Source organism: Acomys russatus, chromosome 12 (genome assembly GCF_903995435.1).
Source record: "Acomys russatus chromosome 12, mAcoRus1.1, whole genome shotgun sequence".
Classification (NCBI taxonomy): domain Eukaryota; kingdom Metazoa; phylum Chordata; class Mammalia; order Rodentia; family Muridae; genus Acomys; species Acomys russatus.
Window position 1 is genome coordinate 29,278,942 of NC_067148.1, and position 22,463 is coordinate 29,301,404.

At 44.6% G+C, this 22,463-nt stretch overlaps 1 protein-coding gene across 1 annotated transcript; it reads left to right on the forward strand.

Moving 5' to 3' along the window:
* The first annotated feature begins 20 nt into the window (after window positions 1-20).
* On the forward strand, window positions 21-22,133 carry Pecr (peroxisomal trans-2-enoyl-CoA reductase). Its single transcript, XM_051154117.1, has 8 exons — window positions 21-213; window positions 6,390-6,523; window positions 7,527-7,692; window positions 9,397-9,478; window positions 11,403-11,499; window positions 14,370-14,480; window positions 19,212-19,323; window positions 22,004-22,133. The coding sequence occupies exons 1-8, from the start codon at window positions 96-98 to the stop codon at window positions 22,087-22,089; spliced, it is 906 nt and encodes a 301-aa protein (XP_051010074.1). The 5' UTR covers window positions 21-95; the 3' UTR covers window positions 22,090-22,133.
* The last annotated feature ends 330 nt before the right edge of the window (window positions 22,134-22,463 follow it).

Consider the following 22,463-nt stretch of genomic DNA (forward strand, 5'->3'; position numbering starts at 1 on the left):
TCAGTCACGTGGGCGCTGACCTCTAGCGCTCTGCAGCTTCTAAGGAAGGCAAGGTCTGGCTTTCTTGAGAACTTCCGGACAGACGCTCTGTGGCAATGGGCTCCAAAACCCAGAGCTGCCTAGCGACCGGTTTGCTGCACAACCAAGTGGCCGTGGTCACTGGCGGAGCCACGGGCATTGGAAAAGCCATCTCCCGGGAGCTGCTGCACCTGGGTACGTGAGCAGTCCTCTGACACTGGGCACCCAGAGATAGGGTCGGCTGAGGGCTAGCTCGAGTAAGCTGGGTTCAGAGACAGAGGCGGGCGCACTGGAGGGACAGGGGAGAGGTTGCAAAGCTAAGGGCTGCAGAGCTGAGCAGTGCAAGGAACGAAAAAGGCTTTTTTCCTAATAGCCGAGAAATGTTGGTTAGATGAGCCACGAATTAAAGGGACTTATAACCAAAGATTACCGCGTCCCAAGTAGGAAATAACCAGACCTGTGAAAACATGCTGTGAAATTAATTGTGTGTTTGTAACGTTAATCCTTTCGAAATGGTCCCTAATTCCAGATTAGGCATCATTTGGCAAAAGGTTGTCAACCTGTTGAGAGCTTCTGATCCCTGATCCCTTTCTTCTCACATACCCTGTCATAAAGCAAGATAAAAGAAAAGTCAATATTTAATTTAGAAGAAGGATCACATAAACACATGCACAAGAAAGGAAGCCACCAAAAGGAAAACAGTTATATTTAATATTTAGGTATATGAGGATAGACATCTTCTTTGGGTTTGAGAGTGCAAAGGTTAGCCTGGTTGGGGGTGAGGGGTGGCGGCGGCGGCGGCGTCGCGCACCTTCAATTCCGGCACATGGGAGGCAGAGGCAAGTGGATCTCTGAATTGGAGGACAGCTTGAAATTGGAGGACAGCTGAGGCTATACAGAGAAACCCTATCTCAAAGGGGGAAAAAGGAGTGCAAAGCTTAAAGGCATAAGCAGAAAAAGTATTTGTAACATGACACTTTTATTATGTAAAGTGCTTTAGCAAGTAGATTTTTTTTAAAAATATGACATAATGAGGGGGAAATGAGACGATGATATAGCCCAAGGATTCCAAGCTGAGCTACACATAGGAAATAAATACGTGAAGAAATGATCAAATGCCGTTGCATTTTGCATTTTATCATTACTTCCAGCCTGTCTGCCACCATGAAACTTTCCCCGGAGGACAAGTTAATAAGAAAATCAATTCAGTAACCATTTAGTACAAAGGTCAGAACCTTGGCCTCTGTCAGCCAATTCACAGGCTCTTGTTTCAACTTCCAGAACCTTTTGTGAGGTCCTAGGTGTTGAACCTCTTTTTACATTAGTAAATTTGCACGACATTAGTTCTTGGGTCAGCAACAGACTATTCTTGTGGCATGACTGAAATATTAGGAAAGTCGTGTGCCCTGGAGATGTTATGAAAGTGATTGGAGTGTGGCCCTAGGAAACTGCTTCCTATGGAGATGGAGATGTAAACGTTGTATTGTTGTATTATAATTGGATTCCCTTCCATGAGAGAATATGAAAAAATTATTTTTAAATATTTGTTGTATTTCTGAGCCAGGCATTAGTGGTGCATGCCTTTAATCCCAACACTTGAGAAACAGAGGCACGTAGATTACTGTGAGTTTGAGACCAGCCTGCTGTACATAGTGAGTTCCAGGACAGTCAAGGCTATATAGAGAGACCTACTCTCAAAAAAAATTGCATTTTAAATTATTGTTTCAGGTTGGAGAGGGCAAGTGTATGTGGTTGCAGGTACCCACAGTGACCAGAAGTGTTAGATCCCCTGGGACAAGATTTATAGGTGGTTGTGAACCTCCCAGTGTGAGTGGTGGGAACCGAACTCAGGTCCTCTGTAAGAGCAGCGCATGCTCTCTTAAGCTCTGAGCCATCTCTCCAGCAGCGAGTATATGAAGTAATTTCTACTATGGTTTTTTCTTTTTTTTTTTTTAATGCTAGAATTAATGGCTGTTTCCTGAAAGTTATGGTATAAACTCAAATTGGACAATAGAATATTATAAAAAAAAAATTTTGCCGAGAGCTGACTAGGTGACTCAATGGATGAAGGTGACTGCTGCCAAGCCTGACGACCCGAGTTCAATCCTCAGAACAGGAATGGTTGAAGGAGAGTGCTGATTTCCACATGTTACCCTGTTGCCCTCTGATTTCTTCACAAGCACCATGGCCTACATGCCCACACAAGTGCACACAAGTAAAGTATTAGCTGATTAGACATGTCTGCCTTCCTGTGATACATAGGGTATAAGAATCACTTAACAGCTGTTATAGGTAGGCCTGGCACTGCACAGCATTAGGGAGACCTAGCAATGACTGTGAGCTAACGCTATTGAAAACAAACTGATCTTCCATGGGGAAAATTATACATGCTTTAATTTCCTGTTGAAGTATTAGAAACTCTTTTACTTCTAGTTACAGATTTGTAAGAGAATGAAAAAAAAAAAAAAAAGTCAGTAGTAAAACCACACCAGGGCAGTGTTAGTGGGAAGGGACCAAGGGTCACTGGGAGGTGTTGGGGAAGGCAGTTACTGTGCTCAGAATACACTGTGTGACATTTTCAGAGCTAATAAAAACATGAGCTGAAAGGGTGAAAAACTTCAGTTTAACAGGATGAATAAAGTCTGGCTGTGTGTTGTGCATTCGTGGTGGCTGTAGTTGGTAATAACTTCTCCGACAGAGCTGCTGAGGTGGCTCAGTGGGCTAAGGCACTCGCTGCCAGAGTAAGAACAAGAGTTCGGTTCCCAGGACCTCCATGGTAGATGAGAGAGCACACTCCTGCGAGTTGTTCTCTGACCTCCACATGTGTGCTGTGGTACACACACATACACACACACACACACATACACAATGAATGAATAACAAAAATTAAGTAATGTAGTTTGTGCTTTAAATTTGCTAAAAGACTTTGGTTTTGTTTTTTGTTGCCAAACGAGTACTGAGAATTGAACCCAGAACTTTGTGTACCTGGGCAAGTTCTCTACCACCGAGATGATACATCCCCAGACCTCTCTTTTTTAAAGCTTTATTTGCAGCTGGGTGTGGTGGGGCACGCTTTTAATCCCAGCACTTGAGAGGCAGAGGCACGTGGATCCCTGTGAGTTCGAGGCCAGCCTGGTCTACAAAGCAAGTCCAGGACAGCCAGGGATATACATAGAGAAACCTTGTCTTGAAAAACCAAAACCAACCAAAAAAAACCTCTATTTGTATTCTGGCCTTGAGCTCACTCTGTAGCACAGGCAGCCCTTGGACTTGTGATCCTCCTGCCTTGACCTCCAGAGTAGCTGGGATTACAAGCTAAAACACCAGCTTTGGCTTAAGGATAGGTCTTTACATATCCTTAACATAAAGAAATGGTGAGTATGGAAGATGTGTTAAGTAGTCTGATTTGATCATTGCACAGTATATAAAAATAGCAAACGCATCAAATATGTACTCAGTAGATGTACAATTATTTGTCAATTAAATGTAAATTAAGACCAGATGTAGTGACATCTGCACTCAAGAGGCAGATGCAATTGGATCTCTGTGAGTATCAGACCAGCCAAGATAGTAAGACCCTGTCTCAAAAAGAAAAAATGGTTCCAAGAATTCCTTTAGTGTGAAGTTTGTGGTTGCCACTTCTTAAACGTCTCTAACCTTTAACTGAGCCGCTTTCCTTGTCTGTGCTAACAAGTTTGCATTTACTAGTAACTGTCTTCTGTCTGCATGCCTGTAGCCTGCCAGTGCACATGCCTGCATCAGCTAATCCGCTTGTAACTCCCTTGGCTTTCCACTCTAATGTCACTTCCATTGTTACAGGTTTTCATTTCTTTGTTCTGCTTTCATCACACTGGCCAATCTTGTAAGATCGTTCACTTTTGCAAAATGCTACACAGTTTATCTTTGGAAGATGAGGAAATGGCACAGCTGTATTCTGTACTGTCTGTGCCTGAGCCGGAGAACAGACGGGCAGGAGCCAGTTACTAAATGACCTTCTTCCCCTTCTGTGTGTGTGAGACCTAATGAGTTTAATTATGGTCGTTTGATGGACTTGAGTTGGCTGGTTTGTTTATTAATGCATGAGCAGCTTACCAGTGGCTACACCACTGAAGAAAATCATTCTCAGCAACCATGAATTCTTCTTGTTTGATATGTGTGGCTTTTGCTATCGTTCCTGAAAGCATGTTTGCAGTTATTTGTATTTCTGTTGTTTTAGCACTTTGCATTATCCCACTGTCTTCTGCCGCACTCTGTTCTGAAAGACGTTGTTCTTGTCCCTCATCATTACTGTTGTCCTGGGTGCTGCACACTATTTTCCTGTAACTGCCTTGAAGATTTCTCTTTTCATCCGTAGTAATTTTTTTTTTTAAGATGTATTTTCATTCTCACTCGTGTGTATTTGTGTGGAGGGTATGCATATGAGTGCCGGAACCCTTAGAGGCCAGAAAAGGGCTAAAGTTGCAGGTGACTATGAACCACCCATCAGGGGTGCTGGGAATGAACTTAAGTCCTGCAAAAGAGTAGCAGGTGTTCTTAACCCTCGAGCCCATCAGTAGTTCATGTAGGGATATCATCAGTGTCACTTCCGGGGTGCTTTCTATTAGCTGACGTCTCTCATTATGGGTTGTTATTTTATTGCCCCTTTGCAGTATTTTGCTGGATGCTGATCGATTTGAGCCTTGTTGCTGCTGGCTATTTTTATAGTCTAATAAACGTTTCTGGGCTCTCCTTCCCTACCTCCGCCCACACTGGGATGCACCTCAGTTACTCAGAAATGGTTTCATGCTTCCAAAGTGTCCTTTAACATTAAGCATGGCTCCCGGAAGCCTTTCATCTCTGGCTAATGTGGTATCACTGTCAAAGCTGCACCCTTTACCTAGCGAGAGACTGTTTTGGTGGTCAGCGTTTTACCCTCTCCTGGGGCTGAAATGCTGGGTCCCTTCCCTGACTTACTTTGAAGGGTTCTTTCCCCAGCCTGTCCCTGTCCACCCCGCATGCACTGACCTGCACTTACCTGGATGAGATTCAAGTAGGACGGTGTAAACTCTATTGATATCTCACCTCCCTGTGTCCCATGTGGCTAGCTGCCTAGCCCCCTTGAAATCCTAACTTCAGGTCTCCTGCTTGCAAAGACTTCTGGGACGGGAATAAATCTATTCTGTTCTGTAGTCTGGAAGCACTCTACCAGGTGGTAATGATGCAGTCAGTCTGGGGGGGGACCTCTTGGGTTTGTTCTCTCTACCAATTCAAGAATTAAAAGACAGGAAAAATCTCAAGTGCAAGAGGTAGCGGCAGAGAGAACGGTCACCCACTACAGACAGGCGGCAACAGACACACGGAGAAAAAGACTCCGCAAAGCAGAGGGGAAATGCAGGAAACCAAAACTTCCCATCTCTTCTTGAGGGCGAGGGCTTTGAAGAGTTTTCCTCCCCTAAGTTAGAGTTGGTAAGTTTGATAAAAATAAAATAAGATAAAAAAGAAAAGAAAGAAAGAATGGCTGATTGGCCCACAACTGTTGAGTAACACGTCCTGACCTTGCCTTGAACTTGTTGAGCCAATCCATCAATACGGGGCTGATGCCAGAGAAAAGGCCCATAGGCCTTTTAACCGCCAGGCTTTAGTCTCAGGTGAGGAGAGTGAGGAAGAAGCCAGCCAAAGTTCTCCATCTTTATTGCCAAGCCATGGCCCCTCTCCCTATCCAACTGCCTACCAGGGAGTCTGCCTAACTCCTTGTCTCAGAGCAATATGGTTTGTTGGAGGGTCTCGCTTGCACTCTCTCGGAGGTCCCTACTCATTTTTAGTCCCATGGTACTTGGTAGCCAATATTTCTAAGCAGTTATATTCTCTTCTCTCTCTCTCTCTCTCTCTCTCTCTCTCTCTCTCTCTCTCTCTCTCTCTCTCTCTCTCTCTCTCTCCTTTCTCCTCTCTCTCTCTCTTTCTCTCTTTCTCTGTGTGTGTGTGTGCTTAATCTAGCTGTTCAGTCATTTCAGAGGGTAAGTTCAATTCCTTTTGTTCCGTCTTACTCAAAACCATCCTAATTCCTCTTCCCACCCCCCACCTTTTACAGAAATACACAAAATAGTTTCTATAGTTGAGACAGTGTTTTATTTGTTTGTTTTTAAGTGTACGTGTGTTTGCCTATATGTCTATCTTGTATGTGCCTGGTGGTGCCTGGTGCCTGGGGGGCATCAGATCCCCTGGAACTAGAGTTACAGACAATTGTGATCTGCCTTGTGGGTGCTGGGTATTGAACCTGGGTCTTCAGGAAGAGCAGCAAGTGCTCTTAACCACTGAGCCACCCTCCAACCCCTTAATTTGGACAGCTCTGGGGAAGCTTATTTCCTTTTTCTCTGGCTCTCTTGTCTCCTTAGGCTGTAATGTGGTCATTGCGTCCCGGAAGCTGGACAGATTAAACGCTGCTGCAGATGAACTGAGAAGGTCTCTGTCTCCCTCCAGCAGTGCTCAAGTCACTGTCATACAGTGCAACATCAGGAAAGAAGAGGAGGTAACATAAATATGGCTGCGCAGCGGGTGTGTTTACTCAGTGTTCTTTGTAGAACCATTTCCTAACTCCAGGTGGACTTCAAGGTCATGAGGCTCACTCAAAGGCAGAACCTGTGAGGAGATTGCATGTGCTTGTGACTCACTGAGCTGGCGACCTCAGAAGGAGGGGTGGGGCTGGAGACATAGCTCAGGGGTTAAGAGCACTGGCTGCTCTTCCAAAGGTCATGAGTTCAGTTCCCAGCAACCACACGATGGCTCACAACCATCTATAATGACATCTGGTATCCTTTTCTGGCGTGCAGTTGTTACATGCAGAGAGAACACTGTATATATAATAAATAAATAAATTTTTAAAAAAAGGAGGGGTGAAGCAAGAGAGGGGAGCTAAGCAAAGACGTGCTCTCATCTATAGACTGCTTGAGAGAGTGATTCTCAACCTTCCTATTGCTGCGGACCCCTTAAAACAGTTCCTCATGTTATGGTGACCCCCAGCCATAAATTTTTCATTGCTACTTCATAGCTATAATTTTCCTACTGTTACAAATCATAATGTAACTATTTTAATGCAGGATATCTGATATGTGACCCCTGTAGAAAGCTTGTTTGACCCCCCCAAAGGGGCTGAGACCCATAGATTGATGAACATTGCTTTTAAGCATTTCTTAGTGTTCATTTTTGACTGTTCTCATCACTGTTACTCAAGGTTGGTACTTAGAAATTAATAGTACCGAGGCCTGTTCTGCTGAAGGGTGATCTGGACTTCTTGGCCATATCTTGCCATCAAAACTAGAATTGTGGTTTACGATTAATGAATATGGTACAGTGGTAAGTTCACACTGAGGGATTTTGGTGATTTATTTACTGGTGTCTTTATGTGTTTGGGTTGTAGTGTTTAGAGTTAATATGCATTATAAGAGTCTACAAACTGCACTGTATTTCTAAAACCACTGACTGGGCCATCTAGCAGGTTAGCTATTAAACTTTTACTTTCAATGTTTCTTTAGGTGAATAATTTGGTCAAATTAACCTTAGCTAAATATGGCAAGATCGACTTCCTAGTAAACAATGGAGGAGGCCAGTTCTTATCTCCCATTGAAGATATCACTGCAAAGGGATGGCATGCTGTGATTGAAACCAACCTGACAGGCACTTTCTACATGTGTAAAGCAGGCGAGTGTCTCAACAGCCACAAAAAATAACATGTATCTTTAGTGAGAAATTACAGGGAAGGTTGGAAGTGGAGCTCTTAAGGCACAGAAGCCTCATGTCAATAACATTCGCCCTCCAATTATCTGGTGTCTTATCAAAATTCACATCTTATAATTAGTGGTTTGTGTCTCTTTGGAGAGTCCGTTGTTTTTACTTTAGTAGTGTATGTGTGTGCCTGAGTGTGTGCATGTACACTGTGGGCACATAGTTGCCTGAAGAGGCAGAAATAGGCGTCAGGTCCCCTGCAACTCATACAGTGTGGATGCTGGGAACAGAACCCCAATCCTCCGAAGGAGCGACCAGTACTTAACCACTGAGCCATCTCTCCAGCCCCTGTGTCTCCTTCTTCGATCTGAGTCTTTTTCAAGGATTCATGCTTTTTAATTTTCTAAAAATTAATGTTATTTTTTAAAAATCAGTATTAGGATGGTCTGACTGTCTAATATTAGTCGGTCCTACCATTAATTTATTGAATAACTCAAATTTAGGATTCCTCTTGTTCTGGTGATGATTAAATATAGTTTTTAAGAATTTGGGGGAAGAACCCCAACTTTTGGGAATGTATACTTCCTATCACATACTGAAGGTTATTTTATTATTTTTGATTCTCACTAAGTTTCATCACTTATTTAAGATTCTATGACTATGTTAGATAATTTCAAAATGAAACTGAAAAAAAGACAATCCTTCAAAATTACATGCACAGGATGGGCGTGGTGACGCACACCTCTAATCCCAGCACTTGGGAGGCAGAGGCAGGCGAATCACTGTGAGTTCGAGACCAGCCTGGTCTACAAAAAGAGATCAGGACAACCAGGGCTCTGTGTAACACAGAAACCCTGTCTTGAGAACCAAAAAAAATTACATGTATAGCCAGGCATGGTGGTGCACGTCTTTGATCCTAGTGCAGGAAGGGGAGTGGGGGAGGGAGTTGGGGGTGGGGGTGGAAGGTAGGCAGATATCTGCTCAGCCTGCTTTCTTATAGAACTCTGGACTACCAACACTGGGGTGGCCCCATTCACAATGGGCTGGGCCCACCCACATTAATCACTAATTTAAAAAATGGGACACCAGGCAACACAGAGAAACCTTATCTCAAACCTCCCCCACCCCTAATGAGAATGAACACTTAAACATGTGTTCTGGCTAGTTTTAGGTCAACTTGACAAAAGCAAGAGTCATCTCACAGGAGAGAACCTCAATTGAGAAAATGCCTCCCATAAGACTGGACTGCAGGCAAGCCTATGGACATTGTGTGTGTGTGTGTGTGTGTGTATACAGGGTTTTTCTGTGTAACAGAGTCCTGGCTGTCCTGGAACTCCCTCTGTAGACCAGGCTGGCCTTGAACTCACAGTGATACAGTGATCCACCAGCCTCTGCCTCCCAAGTGCTGGGAGTAAAAGCATGCTCCACCATGCCTGGCAAGTTTTAGTTTACTGAAGATTATTTTCAAGCTCATTCTGTAGCTTTCCTTGACATTTTTCGCCTTTACCTCATGGTTTATTAAATTAGCGTCTTCCTATGCAACAATTAGAGGTCACCCTGGGCCGCAGGAGACCTCATCTCAACAACAAAAACTAAAGTAAAATGGAAGACATCAAAGGACAGGATACAATAAGGGAAAAACACTGTTTAATATGATTGTCGTTTGTCTGTGTTCTACAGTTTACAATTCCTGGATGAAAGAGCATGGAGGATCTATTGTCAATATCATTGTCCTTATTAATAATGGGTTTCCAACAGCCTCGTAAGTATTTTATGTATTTCTTCTTCCTGTGTCTTTAGATTTTTGTTCTCTGAATGGGGCAGTAATGAAAAATGTCTTAAATCAGCTGAGCGTGGTGGTGCACGCACACCTATAATCCCAACACTCAGGGAGGCAGAGGCTAGTGGATCTTGTGTGAGTTTGAGGCCAGCCTGCTCTACAGAGTGAGTCCAACATCTTCACAAACACACTCAGGAGGTGTGCCTTCCTAATCCCTAAATGCTTATGAATCAATCAAGCTGACAGTCAAAATTAACTGTTACATATTAGGTTTTAGCTGCTGAGCCATCTCTTCAGCCCAGAGCTCAAATTCTTTACTCAGTGGGATGGGTGAGGGGCGAGAGGATGTTTCAGATGAACTAGGAAAGAACTGATCAGCAAGCATACAGGACTAAAAGTTGAAGGAACTCCTCCATCCCTTCCTACATAATCCATCCCTTTCCCCTGCTGATTTCAGAGGCTTTTGAATGGAAAATTTTTCCTAGTTTTCTGTTAATTTTTCCACACTAAACCATCCTGTACTTGGTTCTGGTGATACCGTTACATTATGCATAGAAATTCTGAATCACATTATCACTGTACCTTGTTTTAAAAAGCAGGTGTGTTTGTTGTTAAGACAGGATTGCCTGGCTTGTATGTATGTTTGACATGTACCCCTGGTTTGACTGGATGGAAGTTGCTATGTAGACCAGGTGAGCTTCGAACTCACAGCGATTCAACTGTTTGCTTCCCATGTGCTGGGATTTTTGGGTTTTTTGGTTTTTTGTCTTTGTTTTTTTTGTTTGTTTGTTTTTGATTTTCAAAACAGGGTTTTCTCCGTGTTAGCCTTGGGTGTCCTGGACTCGCTTTGTAGACCAGGCTAGCCCCAAACCCACAGAGATCCGCCTGCCTCCCTAGTGCTGCGATTAAAGTCATGTGCCACCACGCCGGGTTCCATGTGCTGGGATTAAAGGTATGCAGCACCATGCCCAGCTTTTTAAGTTTTTAAAATTAGCTTGAGGTGTATGAGCTGAAACCCATGGAAGGAGGTCAGAGGACAGCTAGTGGGGTTGTTCGTCTCCTTCCATTATGTCGTTTTGGGTAGTCAGGCTTTGTAGTGGGACCTTGAACCCATTAAGCCATCTCCATAACCCAAGACCTAAATCTTTTGAGCTTCCTTTTTTTTCCTTTAAGATTTACTTATGTATTTATTATGCCTTCATGTACACCTGCATGCCAGAAGAGGGCATCAGATCACATTATAGCTGGCTGTGAGCCACCATGTGGCTGCTGAGAATTGAACTCAGGACCTCTGGAAGAGCAGCCAGTTCTCTTAACCCCTTATCCATCTCTCCAGCTCCCTCTTTTTAACTTCTTATTTGGAAGTCTGTTGATAATACATATAGCCAAATGCATGAATTTTATATCCCCTAGTATTTAAAATATATCTGCATACTAAGCATTAAAAATATCAATTTGGCATTGGAAAGATAGATCAGCTGGCAAAGGAGCTTGCCACTAAAACTGAGGACCTGTGCGCCATCCCTGAGCCCACATGATAGAAGGAGAGGATTGACTCTCACTAGATTTCCTCTCCCTTGTGTGTGTGTGTGTGTGTGTGTGTAAGTAACGAGAGAGAGAAACACAATTTGATGTTTTCCTCTGTAATGAAAGGTTCAATCAACATATCCCTCCCACGCCCACGGCTTTTGGGAGACACAGCTTATTCAGTGTGCGACGTGTTTGATAACTGTGGCTTGGCTTTGATATGGAAGGACCCAGATCTTTCTTTAAACAGAGACTCAACATGACAGAGACTCAGAAACAATCTCGTGGATTTCTCAAATCATTGAAATGCTTGTCAACTGAATTAATAAGAAAAATGTAGGGCAGACACTGATGATAATATGTCTTTATGTCTTTAAAGGCACAGTGGAGCCGCAAGAGAAGGTGTTTATAACCTCACCAAATCCATGGCTTTGGCCTGGGCCAGCAGTGGAGTAAGGATCAACTGTGTTGCTCCTGTAGGTAGCTGTTACCTGTGAAGTCTGCTGCCGAATTTGGCTCCTCTGTTCCATTAGTGTTGTGGATAACTGTGTATTAACAACTATGTGAATATACTGTAAAAGATTGACTTTTGACATAGGCTGACCTAGAAAGGCAGGCATTCATTGGAGCACAGTGTTATTTGATAATGAGACAGTGAGGCACATTCTTGCTATAAGTTAATATTATGTATATTTAAACAGTAGTGACACAAGAACTTTCCTTCATATTGTGGATTGTAAGGGCCTACATTATGAAAAGAATTGAGGAAATCCCCACTGCACAGCGAAGATTAAAAAATACCAGGGGGCTGGAGAGATGGCTCAGCAGTTAAGAGTACATTGTGCTTTTTCAGAAGACCCGAGTTCAGTTCCCATACCCACATCTCACAACTGCCTGTAACTCTAGCTCCGGAAATTCTGACATCTTCTTCTAGCCTCCCCGGGCACCTGCATTCACATCCCCCATAACACACACACACACATACACACACACACACACACACACACACACACACATACACACACACACACACGTGTACATACACATAGACACAGTTAATAAAAAGAAATATTAAAAAGAAATACCGCTTTGGGGGCTGGAGAGAGAACTCAGTGGGTAAACTGATTCCTGAACAAGTGTGAGGAAGACCTGGGTTCAGATCCCCACATTCACATAAAAAGAGAGACACGGCAGCACACACCTGTAACTCCAGCCCTGGGTAGCTCCCTCAATGGCCAGACAACCTATCAGAAAGAGTTCCAAGTTCAGTGAAAACCCTGTCTCCAAACAAACGAAAAGGAAACAGTAAGCTAGAGCACAGTAGCAGAAGGCACTGATACTGACCTCTGACCTCATGGTCGTGCCTGGTTGAGAACATACATAGGTGTACACTCACATGCACCACTTTGAAAAGTAATTTTTTCCTAAGTGATTTTGTTATTTCTTGGCATATTGTTAGTCCTTATTTGGAAAAAACACTGAATATCGGGGTTCTGGGAAGAAACTCAGATTTAAAACCAACTAGAAGTCAAGTTATGCATTATAAGGTCACAAATACAGCTACAATATTGACATCAAAACTTTTTTTGAGCTGGGCTGTGGTGGTGCATGCCTTTGATCCAGCACTCAGGAGGCAGAGGCAGGAGGAGCTCTGTGAGTTCAAGGCCAGCCTGGTTCGCAAAATGAGTCCAAAAGAGCTAAGGCTATGACACAGAGAACCCCTGTCCCCCCCCCCCCAAAAAAGATAAAAGCAGAAAGATAAAAATAAAAATTCTTTTTCTGAGCTGGGCTGTGGTGGTACACACCTTTAATCTCAGCACTCAGGAAGCAGAGGCAGCAGGATTTCTGTGAGTTCAAGGCTGGCCTGGTCTACAGAGTAAGTTCCACCACAGCCAGTGCTACATAGTGAGACCTTGTCTCAGGAGGGGAAAAAAAAATCTTTTTTGGTTTTGTTTATTAGTGTGGTCATGTGTGCATTCATATGTGTGTGCGTGCAGGTGGAAGGCAGAGATTAGTGCCGACTGCCATCGTCAGTCACTCTCTGCCTTAGTTTTTGAGACATTGTCTCTTTGTTGACCCTAGAGCTCACTAATTTGGCAAGACTAGCTGGCCAGCAAGCTCCAGGACCTGCCTGTCCCCGCCCCACCTCCCCAATGCTGGGGTCACTAAAGCAAGCTCCATCACCTGCTTGTGTGTGGATGTTGGGCATCTGAACTCAGGGTCTCATGATCTCATGGCAGGCATGTCACCAACTACAACCAAGCCATCTCCCCGCCCTCTGTTTACTTTCTGAAAAAGGTTCTTATGTAGCCCATGCTGGCTTTGAATTCATTACGTAGGTTAAATTGGCCTGGAACTCCTGGTCCCCCTGCCTCTGCCTCCTGAAATATTCATTTGTTGTGAAATAAGCCGTAGCTTGAGCCTCCCAGATATTTTGTACCTGACATGTACTCTAAGAGACATTAGGTGAAATACCTCCGCTCCTACACAGATCAACTCAAGTTAATGTTTCGTGTGATATTTTCTGGTCATGGCGAAAGTGGAGGTTATCAGCTCCATTTGGGTGTGGTCGCACACATCTGTAACACTAGTGGGATGTTGGGGAGGGAGGATAGGCAGATAACCCAGTAACCAACCAGCATAGCCAGCCTGGAGCTCTGGCCAGCTGGCTACTGAACCAGTGAGCTCTGGGCTCAAGAATAGAATGGAGAGCAATTAAAGAAGAGACTTGATACTGACCTTTGACCTCCATGTGCATGTGTACATCCATGCAATCCACACGCACACTCAAAATTCAAAATAATTTAAAAAAATTTTTTTAATTAGCTTGGGATTCAGGTGTGTGCTTTTTTTTTCCACTTTAAATTTAAGAACCAAGAAAATTCTGTATTTGCACGCCTTCCCGTGCTCACAGGTAGATAAACTAGACCCTCAGGCCCACTGTTGCGGGTGGGGTGCCCCTCTGTAGTACTCACATAAACATACTCCTCAGGAACCAAGTCTTTCATGAAAACCACCAAGACTTAGCTGGCTAAGGAGGAGAAGGGACCGCACAGATGACCATTCAAACGGTCTGCTTGTAGATAGTGGTTGGCTGGGTCCCCTTTGAAAGTCTTGGGAAAAGTGAACTTAGAAACGTTTATCTTTTGTACTGACGTTAAGCTACTGCCTTTTGTGGTAGGTCAGTGTGTTCCCCCAAGGCCTTCCTGTTGCATGAGTGCTAGGGGTGGGGCCCCGCCCTGAGCATACCTGGCTCTCCCTCAGAGTTACATCCCCAGCCCTTGGTGTCTTTGACAATTTAATTCTCTCTATTTAATCTCCTTCCTGTTTTTGTTTTCTAACACAGGGAAGCATTTACTCCCAGACTGCTGTTGACAACTATGGTGACCTGGGACAAAGCATGTTTGAAATGGCCTTTGAGACTATCCCAGCTAAGCGCATTGGAGTCCCTGAGGAGGTGATGTAACTGTCTGGCTCCGATGAGAGTGACTTGAGAAATGTGTGACACTGGTACCCTTGGCACGTGGCCTGCCTGACGGGTGGAGATGATTATTTCACTGACACCCAACCATTTGCCCTGTGCTTTGGGCTCTGGGAAATAACCTAGTTAGTTACTGTGGCAGAATTTCCGCAGAAACGAACTTAAAGACTTCATTGATTGTGTTGTCCTTGCAGCTACATTATTTTACTGCGTGCAGTGTTGGTCCAAACAGCCCTCAGCAAGCCAAATAATTACAGACTCGGGAAGTCCCACAGAGGAGGGAAGCCTGTAACAACCAGTAGCTTTTCAAATGGCCTGCAAGTAAACTTAGCACTAATGTTGGTAGGATATGGGGAAATGTTTCTTACTGAAGAATGAAAAAACAAATAAAGACATGTGGGGCTGGAGAGATGGCTCAGCAGGTAAGAGCAGGAGCTGCTCTCCCGGAGAACCTGAGTTCCATGCCCAGCAACTATATATATCAAATGGCTGGCAGCCACCTATACCTCCCACTCCATGGGGATCCAGTACCTCAGGTACAAGGCGCCTTGCATTCACATGCATACACACACACACACACACACACACACACACTTAAAAATAATAACAGTAATTATTTTAAATAAATACACGTCATAATGTCATATTTCTTAGTAGGACAATCAATTTTATCAAAAAGTCAATTTTTGCTGGGTCCATGCTTTTTTAATCCTAGTACACTGGAGGCAGAAGCAGACAGATGGATCTCTGCGAATTTGAGGCCAGCCTGGTCTACATAGAAAGTTTGAGGCCATCCAGGCCTACCTAGGAAACCCTGTCTCAAAAACAGAAACAAAAACAAAATTAAAGTCAAATTACAAAGCTTTAGGTGCCAGTAAGAATGGATCAGTAGGTAACAATCCTCCTGCCTCTGCCTCCTAAATGCTGGGATTACAAGCCACCACGCACGGTGGTCTGTTTTGGGGGGGGGGGAGTGTTGGGGGTTGAGACAGGGTTTCTCTGTGTAGCCTGACTGTCCTGGACTTGCTTTGTATAGCAGGCTGGCCTCAAACTCACAGCGATCCGCCTGCCTCTGCCTCCCGAGTGCTGGGATTAAAGGCATGCACCACCACTGCCCAGCTTGCTTATAATAATTTCTACCAAGCTTCCTCCCACCCATAATCCCAAATACTTGCTAATGTTCTTCATCTGGGCCATGCGCTTCTCTTCCATCTAGCCCATGGCACCCTTCTTCTTCCCTTCTCCTCCTCAGGTCTCTCTCCTCTGGTCTCGCTCCTTCCCAGGATTCTCTCTGTCTAAGCCTGGGGACCTTAGCCACACCTATCTCAGTTGCCCTGCCCAGGTGTGATTGCTTTTTATTAATTAGCATCAAAACACATCAGATCATCCCCCAACAGGGTCTCATGTGGCTGAGGCTGGCCCCCAGTTTTATCTGTAACAGAGAATACCTTGTGTTCCTGACTCCCTGCTTCCACGTCCTGAGTGCCAGGATTACAGGCAGGCTCTGTCTCCATACCTGGCTTATGAGATGTTGGAGATTTCCCCTGGGGCCTTCTGCATGCTAGAGAAGCACCCCACCAGCTCAGCTATGCCCCAACCCCACACTGTCTTTAAAATTAGTTGCACTGTGTTTTGACATGATGTCCCTAATTTTTTGTTTGTTTGGTTGGTTGATTGGTTGGTTGGTTTGGGTTTTTTGTTTTGTTTTGGTTTTTGTTTTTAGACAGGGTTTCTCTGTGTAGCCTTGGCTGTCCTAGACTTACTTTGTAGACCAGGCTGGCCTCGAACTCACAGCAATCCACCTGCCTGGGCCTCCCAAGTGCCACCACCACCCCGCAATCTATTTAATTTGTAACATAGGGCATCAGCCTTTTGAAATAGTTAGCTCATTATGCAATACTGAGAGAGCACATTCCTTAATGTCTCCACACACTGCTCAGATCTTTGAGAATTTAGCAATAACTGTATAATGGTGGTACAGCTTTCCACTTGAAAGCTTAACTTTGGCATTGAAAACAGTATCTGTTATTTCTGTTCAAAGTGATAGCCTCACTTCACTAAGAAAAAAAGAAAAAGAAAGAAAGAAAGAAAGGTGTTTGTGAGGAGGGGAAAGGGGAGAAGCTCAGTGGCTCAGTGGGGGGAGGAGGAGATAGATGAGTGACAGTCATGGGAAAATGACCAAGAGTCACTATATAAACATATGAAATTATCATTTAAAAAAAAAACTGGCCACACTGAGCATGGTGGTGGCACACGCGTTTAATACTAGCACTTGGGAGGCAGAGGCAGGCAAGCAGTTGAGGGCACGTGTTGCTCAATGGAAGCTTTAGTTTCAGTTCCCAGCATCTACCGCGTGGTTCAGCCCCACCTGTAACTCCAGTTCCAAGGATCTGCTGTCCTCTTCTGACCTGTACAGAAACCAGTCCTGTATGTGGGGCATATGCATACGTACATGTAGGTAAAGTGTGCATACACATAAAATAAGTATAAAAGAAATACGACTTCAAATGACTTGTTCAGTTTAATCACGTTTCTTGAGATGGCACTTGACTTCTCTGTGCAGCAAAAGCTCTCAGGGTGGGGGTGGGGCTGTGCGGGCACATACACACTTCCTGTCTTTTTCATTTCATCACCTAGAACACTATGTGTTCCCCATGAGTATCTAGGCCAGAATATCATGGCTGCCAGCACCTCAGCTACTAATATAGTTTGTATTCTTTAAAAACTTTTAACATTTTGTAAGTTCTTTATGAGGTCAGGTCTCTCACTGGGTAGCTTTGGCTGGCCAAGATGGTAGACCAGGCTGGCTTCAAACTCACAGAGATCTGAGAGCCTCTGCCTCCCAAGTGCTGGGATTAAAAACATGCGCCATCACAAAGCCCAGCCATGTTTATTTATTTTCTTGAGGTGCTTGTGTGACAGATCAAGAGTATGGTGGTCAGAGGACAGTGCTCCAGTGTTTGTCCTCCCATTCCACCATGTGAGTTCCAGTGTTTTTGTTTGGGCCGTCAATCCTGGCTGCAAGCCTCTCTGCTAGTTGAGCCACTGTGCTGGCCCCAGTTTTGAAGTCTTGCCATGACCCCTACAGGCTCCCTGTTACTTCTTTGTCCCCGTGAGTAAAATTTCAACACATTGTTAATGGCTTTTTTAAACCCCATGAAGAAACACAGCCAGTCTAACCTTGACAGCTACTGACACAGCTGCTGTGAGGTGCAAAATGAGGGAGAAACTCTGGCCTCTGCCTGATGCTGATGCAACCAGCTGACTTGTTTACCAGTGTGTGTGTGTGTATGTGTGTGTGTGTATACACACCCAGGCATATGTACAGACATGCATGTGCTATGGTGCACATGTGGACGTCGGAAGACAATTCTGTGGAGTTGGTTTGTAAGACTTCCTGTCGGGAGAGTCTTTTCCTGGAAGCCCCTAATGAGCGACAGTGGCCGAGATCGATGCAAACGCCAAGAGGCCTTTATTGATCCGTCGCGTCCGTCGGGGTCTACCTACCTTTGGGAAGGAGGAGACCCTGAGCAGTGAAGGCAAAGGTTTTTTTTTTTAATACCTTTTACAGAAACAGACTTCAGCAACAGTGAATAGTGCAAACTTGCTTGGCTAACAGGATGACCTTTAAGCAGATTGGGTGGTCGACTAGGGCTAAGCGAGGGGCCCAGACTGCAGGAGGGAATTTTTCACTTGTTCTGGTCATTGTGACCTACAGCTCTGATTGGTTGGTCCTGGGTGCGAGCTCTGAGGAACAGGTTGTTAGCTGTGTGTTTGTGGCTCTCCCTGGGAACAGTGGAAACTTAGAGCTTGTTCCCAAGCTGGCCAATGCAGGAGGTTCAGGGAGAATAGCCTTAGCAAGGCTCATTTCTTCAGCTTCCTGCCTTCTACCTTCTGTGGGATCTAAACAAATTCAAGTTGTTTGCTCCCCCATCACTGTTTTTGTTTTTCGTTTGTTTATTTCACAGCCTAGTATAAAATCCAGGGTCAGGTGGTGGCGTACACCTTTAATCCCAGCACTCAGGAGGCAGAGGCAGGCAGAGCTCTGTGAGTTCTAGGCCAGCCTGGTCTACAGAGTGAGTTCCAGGACAGCCAGGACTACACAGAAAAACCCTGTCTTGGGGGGAAAAAATACCACCAACAAAAAAGCCCGGTGAAACTCGCTTGCATTTGCCATCAGTGAAATATATTGTTTGGTGTGGGAGTTTCTCTAAAACCTCACCAAGTGACTGCACTTGGGAGGATGTGGTGGGGGCCTTGAAGTCCCCCTGGCCAACCACTCCTGGGACCTGCACGGCTGTGCATTAGGCCCCAGACTGAACAAATCCAAATGCCAGCACTGTCGTGCACACAAACTTACTCTATCTGGGACCAAGATATAAGCAGCGCACGGCAGGGATGACAGATTGGGTCGTGGCGGACAAGTGGGAACCACTGCCAGGATTCGGTGTTCTCCTGTGGCCTCTCACCGCCATGCTGCTTGCCTGCCTCTGTCTACAGCTTCTTCGCATCTTGTCCCCACTTACGTAAAAGAACACCGTCCCCGAGCTGTAAGACCACAGTGCGCATGCGTGATGATGCATACTGCAGTCGTGTGTTTTTTTCAGGAGTATCAGGATCCCAGGAGTGGGGAAGAGCCTTTGGTTCTTTTGTTAATGATTTTTACCCTTTACTCTCGTGTACCCATATATTCTCTTGGGCCCCCAGGTCTCCTCTGTGGTGTGTTTCCTGTTGTCTCCGGCAGCTTCCTTTATCACTGGACAGTTGGTCAGTGTGGACGGGGGCCAGTCTCTGTATTCTCACTCCTTCCACGTACCAGGTAAGCAGCCAGGAAGTGAACAGCCGCGAGGTCTTTACCCACCCACCTCTGTTTCTTAAGTCACTACTTCAGATGTGGCTTTCTCTTACAGGACTTCAGAAAGTACAAAATGTTTATATTTATGGCAGGATTTTAAAGAAAATATTCTCATCCACAGAAAATATCTAAATCTCTAAGTACAAAGAAGGACAGAAAAGATGCAAAAAGGTTTAAAGATTTAATTCCTCTTTTCCCTGTAGGAAGTGGTTTGCACAAATGGAAGAGTCACATCTATCAGGTGGGGGGACAATGGGGGGACAGTCCAATTCTACCTTGTCTTCTCTTTGGAGTACACATATTCCATATATATGTAAAGTTTCTGTAGTCAATCATTTTTTAGTCATAAAAGTATTATTTATTTTATTTTATTGGGACAGAATCTTACTGTGTAGCCCAGGCAGACCTCAGCCTCTCGAGTGCTAGAATTGCAGATCTGTGCAACAATGCTTGGCTTGAAAACTGTACTTTTGTAAATTCAACAGTATTGCACACAGCTAGATGTATGTGTGTTGTGTCTCTTCTGGAGTTGGAAGGATCTTATGAAATCAGATAGTGCAGGCCAGGTGTGGTGGGACTCAGCTTTAACCCCAGAACTCAGAAGGCAGAAGTAAGCAGATCCCTGAGAGTTCCCAGGCCAGCCAGGACTATAGAGAGAGAGACCTTGTCACAAAAACAAACAAGCAAAACCAAATAGTCCAATATTCTTGTTTTACAAATGACAAAACAAAACCACAAAAAAATAATAAGCACAGGCTTGAGAGGTGGCTCCGTGGTTACAGGCACTGGCTGCTCTTTTAGAGGACTCAGGTTTAATTCCCAGCACCTTCACTGTGGCTTGCAACCATCTTTAAAGATGGAGGAGCTGAGCCAGGTGTGGTGGCACATGCCTTTAACCCCAGCATTTGGGAGGCAGAGGCAGGCAGATCTCTGTGAGTTCAAGGCCAACATGGTCTACAAAGCAAGTCCAGGACAGCCAAGGCTATACAGAGAAACCCTGCCTCGGAAAAAAAAAAAAAGATGGAGGAGCTGACACCCTCCTCTGGCCTTTGCAGACACCAGACATACTTAGACATACATGTAAGCATTCACATATACACATACAACATAATAAACATTTTTAAAGCACACTAATGTCCAAGGATGTTGCTCGGTTAATGGACTCCTTTCCCAACATATGCAAACCTGGCCTGATTCCCAGCACCCCATAAAACCAGAGATAGTGGCGCATGTCTATCAGCCCAGAACTCAGGTGGTAGAGGCAGGAGATTCAAAAGTTCATGGTCATCCTCAGCTACGTGCCAAGTCTGAGGCCAGCTTGGGCTACGTAGTGTCGATTGTACTTCAAATAAATAAGAATGCTAAAAACCCAAAGCTGCAGAGAATATAAATACAAACATGTCTGACCTCCTTCTAAAGATACTTATTAATGGCTATTAGCAAATTAATGTCTGGTGGATGAGACTGCCACCTGTCTGTTTCCCGTCTCCTGGATTTCTAATGTGCTTATGGTAATATCCCTAATGCTATGAGTGTCTGATTGTTTGGGATTTATTTTGTTTTGGTGTTTGGAGACAGGGTCTCGCTCTAGCTGCCTGCCTCCACCTCCCAAGTGTTGGAGTTAAGAACATTTGCTCTTAAGAGCATATCTGACCTCTCTTTCCCATTTTTAAAGAAAAACATTGCAAGCCTCTAGCAAGCCATGCCGATTCGACTCTACTGTGTTCACTATTAAATACCATACAAGGCATTTTTGTCCTTGCAACTGAGGTCCTAACAGTCATAAGATTGGGGTCGTCGTTGGCGCATGCCTTTGATCCCAGCATTCCGGAAGCAGGGGCAGTTGGATCTCTCTGTATGTGAGTCTGGCCATGTCTACATAGTGAGTTCCAGGACAGCCAGGGCTATGTAGAGAGACATTGCCTAAAAACAACAATAACAACAACAAAAACAAACTGAAGACTATATTTCCAAGGGATGTTGGGGGATTGAGTTAGGTCACACGTGGTGTCAAGTGCTGTGTGCCCCAGGCTGCTTGTCACCATTCACCCTCAGTCAAGCGTGATTGGCTCATGAGCCAGGGGAGCCTTGCCAGGACAGCCTTTTCCCCTCTTCCTTTGTGTGTGTTCCTATGGGTTTATCTTCCTTTCAAGGCCGGCTTTTTCGGTTGTAGGATAGCAACTTGCCACTCTTGAGACCACATGCTTTTTTCCGTGTCCATATCTAGCTGAAGTTCTTCCCCGGGGAGGGAAAGCCTTCATTTCAGCATGACTTACTCAGCTCTGAGCCTGCTGTGTGCTCATCGGCTCACAGAGATGTCCACCAAGAGCTGTGCTCATCGGCTCACAGAGATGTCCACCAGGAGCCGGTAACCCAGCGCAGGGAGCGGGAGGCCTGACGGTTACTCCCTCCCTTTACACACAGGAAGACTGAATCCAGAAGGCTAGTGAGTGGAAGGCCTGTTGTTCAAATCTAAGGTTTTTTTTTTTTTTTTTTTCAAAACTGCCTGTCTTAAAGATATTTTTTTGCTAGCCTCAGTGAATTGAGAAACAAACAAACAAAAAACCAGGAGGCTTGGGTGGAAACTAGGACAAAACGCTTAAGAGATTGTCACATGACGTAGACTTTTCCACTTACTAAACAGATCATGACAACTGGCCTGTGGGAGTTGGGGACCTTTCTGTTGTCAGGAAGATGAAGGAATCTTTTAAGAAGAAAGCCAAGCTTTGAGCCAAGGAAACACCCACTCATCTTGTCTCTGCGTGCCTTAGCGGCTTGAGGATGTTTTGTACTTCACAAGAGCTTACAATTTCTGTGGGGAAAAAAATCGTTTTAACATAAATAGTTTTATCTATGCAAAAGCTATCCCCAAAATTAGTGTATCTTCATGTTCAAACCAGTTATCTTTTTAACCTTTTAAAGATTTCTTCTTTAGCCGGGCGTGGTGGTGCATGCCTTTAATCCCAGCACTCAGGAGGCAGAGGCAGGCTGATCACTGTGAGTTCAAGGCCAGCCTGGTCTTAAAAAAAAAAAAAATTATTTTTATCTTAACCTCTATATATTTGTGTGTGTATGAGGGAGCGGGGTGCTGGTGAGGCCAAGAA

Coding starts and splice junctions, on each gene's coding strand:
- Pecr (XM_051154117.1), top strand. CDS start 96: ATGGGCTCCAAAACCCAGAGCTGCCTAGCGACCGGTTTGCTGCACAAC. Junction 9,479..11,402: donor AATGGGTTTCCAACAGCCTC/GTAAGTATTTTA, acceptor ATGTCTTTAAAG/GCACAGTGGAGCCGCAAGAG. Junction 19,324..22,003: donor TCACTCCTTCCACGTACCAG/GTAAGCAGCCAG, acceptor CTTACTAAACAG/ATCATGACAACTGGCCTGTG.